At 42.8% G+C, this 5118-nt stretch overlaps 1 protein-coding gene across 3 annotated transcripts in view; it reads right to left on the reverse strand.

Annotated features, from left to right (window-relative positions):
* ENPP2 (ectonucleotide pyrophosphatase/phosphodiesterase 2) overlaps positions 1 to 5118 on the reverse strand; it is a 72839-nt gene that overhangs the window by 60831 nt on the left and 6890 nt on the right. For all 3 annotated transcript variants that reach the window (XM_008073215.1, XM_021706550.1, XM_021706551.1), the window contains exon 3: positions 2388 to 2543. In XM_008073215.1, the coding sequence (XP_008071406.1) occupies positions 2388 to 2543 (156 nt within the window). The remainder of the gene's footprint in view (positions 1 to 2387; positions 2544 to 5118) is intronic.

The following is a 5118-nucleotide window of genomic DNA, read 5'->3' on the forward strand; positions in this document are numbered from 1 at the left end:
GGGGCTGCAGTGGCCGGGAGCGGCCACTGCACTCCAGTCTGGGCGACAGAGTGAGACTCCAACTCAAAAAAAAAGAAAAAGAAAAGAAAAGAAATTCAGAGGTTAAAGTGAACTATAAGCAAAGGATAAGTCAGTCATCTGTGCAATTTCCAAAGCAAACATAGAAATAAACATAAAAATATTTAGCCTTATTAGAACATGAGAAGATCACCTACCAGATAAAAAATATATATATATTTTTAAAAATGTATTTACAATTTGACCCTGACATCCCACTCCTAAAAATGTATTTTAAGGAAGAGAGAGAAAAGCAAGTGCATGCATGAACAGTATTCATTCACATCATTCATAATAGCAAAACGTAGGGAAACACACGTGTTAATTAGTCAGTCAATTAGGTGGCAACTGTTCAATGGAACACTCTGTAGCCCTTCAAAAGGATGAAGTGTATAAGGTTTATTCATACAGATACTCCTACATGCATATACATATACACGCTTGTATAAACACACACAGGGAGCAGTCAGGGCTTACACGGAAATGCTGTGGTTGTTTCTAGAGTGCTCTGTCAGCATAGCACAACCTCAGGGACTTTTGTTATTTCCCTCAGTTTTTTATTTTTATTTGATATCTGATTCCACATTCAGCATGTGTTATCTTTGTACACACGGAAATAAACTATAAAATGTTATTCTGTTCCATCTGTAACGAGCCTAGGAAGACAGGCGTGAACTGCATTCAGAGAGAACTGAGCTAGAGTCAGGGATCCCTTAGATTTTGCAAAGAACTCTGGGACCAGGAGCGCAGAGGGCTGAGACAAATCAGGTACAAGACACTCAAGGCAAGGAGGAAACACGGAGCGTCAGCAAGTCCCTTGAGCCGAGTAAACACGGCCTGCTGGCTTGAGATCATGTTTTAGAGCCAAAGAACTCCCCCAGAACATCTGTTCGATCCATGTCTCCAGTTTACAGTGGTCTCAGCAATTAAGTCTGCAGACCCACAACTAAAGGAGCCTGGGAGAAGTTCCAAAGGAAAGCCAAAAAAAAAAAAGTAGCTAAATGGCTGGAAAATGTATCATGCAAAAACAGCCTCATGAGGTTCTTCTCATGAGAGAGAAACAAACCAGAACTCATAAGGGCATTGGTGTTGGATTTCCTGTAAATCAGGGGCTACTGCTTAAGCAAAAGGCAATAATGTCTCATTTTACTGATATCATTTAAAGACCAAAACAAAGCTATGCTAATATGAAAGAATCATCTATGCATAAATGTTCAACAACAAGTCATAACCTGTCCAGAAGCGGTGGGCTCTGCTTCCAGGGATGCTGGGAGCGGGGTTGGTTGTGGTCTCTTAGATAGTTGGATATAGCTTTGCTCAGAGGAATGGGACAGCCCGCGAGGAATCTCAAGAGGCCTGCCTGAAATGCTGGGCTATGAAACAGACTGGGTGGGATGACAAGGCCTCAAGGTGTTTTTCTCAACTCATGGCCTTCATCCAGAAGGCTATGCATTCTAATAACAGCCCCAGTGCAGAAAAAACATGTAAAGAAATTTAGCACGACTTCAGAGGAAGATGTTAGAACTACCCAGGGCATGAGACACCACAAGGTATTCCATACAATGCTCTACTTGCATAGAGAACAGGGTAGGCAACAGTCACTCTGTGATGAGATGACGTAAAACAAATGCCAGAAACCGGGCAAGCAAGCAAAAATTTTTAAATTGTTATTAAAAAAAATGTACATAATTTTAGCCCACATGCCCTAGCAGTGAATGTCGGAACCGACAGCAAGAGACAGAAATAATGAAGATGGGCCAGACATGATGGCTCACACCTGTAATCCCAGCACTTTGGGAGGCCTAGATTAGAGGATCACTTGAGTCTAGGAGTTTGAGACCAACCTGGGCAACATAGTGAGTCATCTCTACAAAAAATTAGTCGGGCATGGGATGTGTTCCTGTGGTTCCAGCTGCTCAGGATGTTAGCTCATGTCACTGCATTTCAACCTGAGTGACAGAGTGAGACAGAGAGAGAGGAGAGAGAGGAGAGAGGAGACAAAGGAAAGAGGAGAAAGAGAAAGAGAAAGAGAGAGAGAGAGACAAAGAGAAGAAAGAAGGAAGGAGGGAGGGAGGGAGGAAAGAATTATAGCACAGTGCTTCCCAATCCAGTGGGTAAGGACAAGAGCAGCAAGATCTTTCCTTGGCCGCACCACATGTGGAAACAGGGGTCATTCACACAGATGTGCTCAGCACACAGCCAACAGGCATCACAAAACAACACTGAAATTCACATGTGGACAGCCCCACCTGGGGCAGGCCCAGGGTACACAATGCAGGGAGCCTTGAAGCCATCAGTGAGGTGAGAAAGGTACCTGTCCTGCTACGCACCTGTCTTCAAGCAGAGGTCATCGAAGTCGTGGCAGCAGCTGGTGTAGCTCTTACACAAGTTGTCACACCGACAGTCAGGGGGTCCCACATCCTGGAGTTCAAAGCACCTGCCCTTGCAAGATCCAGAAATGTTGGTCCAGGGGGAATCGGACAGCACTGTGGGGAGACAAGAGGCAGAGGCGAGAGATGGAAGGTGGCCATGTTGCTGGGGGGGGGTGTAGCAGGCCAGCTGTGTCACCAGAGGGGTGGCAGGTGAGCTGTGCCATGGGCTGTAGAAGGCACAGGGGAAACTGGCCTGGCTCCTGTCCCCCCAGGTCCAGCAGGCTGCTGAGCATCCTCTGCCTCAGCTTGTTCGTCTGCAGAGCAAGGGAATTCGTGGACACAGCTCCATGTTAAAACAAAAACTAAAGGAAACCACCAGTATGGAACACGCAGCAGACATCAGGCACATAGAGAAGCCAGTGTCAGCCTTGGTGTGATGGCCATTTGTAAGTATTATGACCACTAGTCAGAGAAGTAGGGGCCCCTGGATGCACATGATGCCGACAAAACCCATGCTGTGACCTGCTCACAGAGACGAGGACTCGCTTTCCCTTCACAAAGATTCAAACCTTTGTAGAAGGAAAACCAAGCGCAAATGTTCCAAGAACAGACTATGTGTGACTGGAATAGAAGACTTTACCATCCCAGCTGGTGTCACACAAACACAAATACTGCAATCTCAGTTTGTCGAAAACAAATCCTGTCATTATTTTCATATGATATAATTGTGTATCTATGAATCCCAAGAAAACCACTAAAATTTGGGGGAAAAAAGAATTCAGTGAGATGAAAAGTTCACAAATTTGTAATATAAGCAATGAAGATTTTAGGATTAAGTGGAAGTCCCATTCACAATAGTACCTAAACAATAAAATAGCTAGGTATAAATTAAATAATATGTGTACTGAACCCACACAGAGAACACATTAAAGCTCTACAAAAAAAAATTTAAAAGACCTATCTTAATGGGAAGACATACTATCTTAAAGATAAAAATATCAATATTTTAACAAATATTAATTCTTCCTAAGTAAAACTAAAGGTTCAATTACTAAGGTAATCACAACAAAAAAATCCAAAGTTCATAAAACTGAAAGAATATTAAAAGTTTAACTTAAAATGAACATAGAAAAACAAAAAGACACTGAAAAGAAAAAATAATTCCTATAGACTAGATAGCAAATCATATTCTGAAGTCAAACAATCAAAATAGTTTAGTACTAGAAAACAAGTAAATGAGTGTTGTGGATGAGGCCTAGAAATACAACTAAATACATGAGAACTTAAAACAAAAGTAACATTTGAAGTCAGAAGAAGAAAGAAGGGTTAACCAGTAAGCAGTGACTAGAAAAAATTAAACTGAATTCTCAGCCGGGTTCGGTGGCTCAGCCTGTAATCCCGCGCCTTTGGGAGGCTGAGGTGGATTGCCTGAGCCCGCGGGTTCGAGACCCGCCTGGGCAGCAAGACCTCATCTCTACAATAAATCAAAAAAATCAGCCGGGCATGATAGCGCATGCCTGTAATCCCAGCTACTTGGAAAGCTGAGGCAGAAGGATCGCCAGAGCCCAGCAGGTCGAGGTTGCAGTGGCCGGGAGCGGCCACTGCACTCCAGTCTGGGCGACAGAGTGAAACTCAAACTCAAATAAAAAACACACAAAAAAATAAACTGGATTCTCTACCCAGTATACAAAATAATTTCTGACAAATAGAAAATATAAACAGTGCCATACCTGTTTCTAGGAATGCAAATTTTTATAAAATAAAAAACAACTTAGAAATATCTATCAACATTTTTAGATGTTTATAAATCTCTCACCCAAAAACTTCACTACTAAGAATTTGTCATTTATATATATTTGCAAAAGTTTGCCAACATATATATATATATACAAAAAATGTCAGTTGCTCACTGCAGTCTCTCTGTAATGTAGGAAAGAATGCTAAAATCAACCAAAGTTGTTTTTTCCATCAAGAAAGAAAAAAAATCACTATATTCATAATTGGAATACCCCCAACCCTTACAAAGAGTGAGTTGGGGCTGGGTGCGGTGGCGCATGCCTCTAACCCCAGCACTATTGGAGGCCAGGGTAAGAGGATTGCCTGAGCCCAGGGATTCAAGACTAGCCCGGGCAACTTGATGAGACCTTGTCTCTACACTAAATAAAAAAAAATTAGCTTGGCATGATGGCACGCACTTGTAGTTCCAGTTTCTTGGAAGGCTGAGGCGGAAGGATCACCTGAGCCCAGCAGGTTGAGGCTGCAGTGGCTGTGAAGGTGCCATTGCACTCCAGCCTGGGTGACAGAGAGAGACTCCAACTCAAAAAAAAAAAAAAAAAAAGAATGAGTCGGATCTGTGTAGGCTGATACAGAAAGATCCACAAAATATGTAAATAAGGTTTTTAAAGACCAGCTACAGTGTTACGGTGTTAAATGTTATATAGTAGATTAAAAAATAGAAACAAAGAGAGCAATAAAAACAGAAACAAAGACAGACATCAAAGCTGGGCTCGGTGGCTCAGCCTGTAATCCCGTGCCTTTGGGAGGCTGAGGTGAGTGGATTGCCTGAGCCCGCGGGTTCGAGACCCACCTGGGCAGCAAGACTTCATCTCCACAATAAATCAAAAAATCAGCTGGGCATGGTAGCTCATGCCTGTAATTCCAGCTACTCGGAAGGCTGAGGCGGAAGGAT

This window comes from Carlito syrichta, unplaced genomic scaffold (assembly GCF_000164805.1).
Source record: "Carlito syrichta isolate Samal-C Ts95f unplaced genomic scaffold, Tarsius_syrichta-2.0.1 Scaffold315756, whole genome shotgun sequence".
NCBI lineage: Eukaryota > Metazoa > Chordata > Mammalia > Primates > Tarsiidae > Carlito > Carlito syrichta.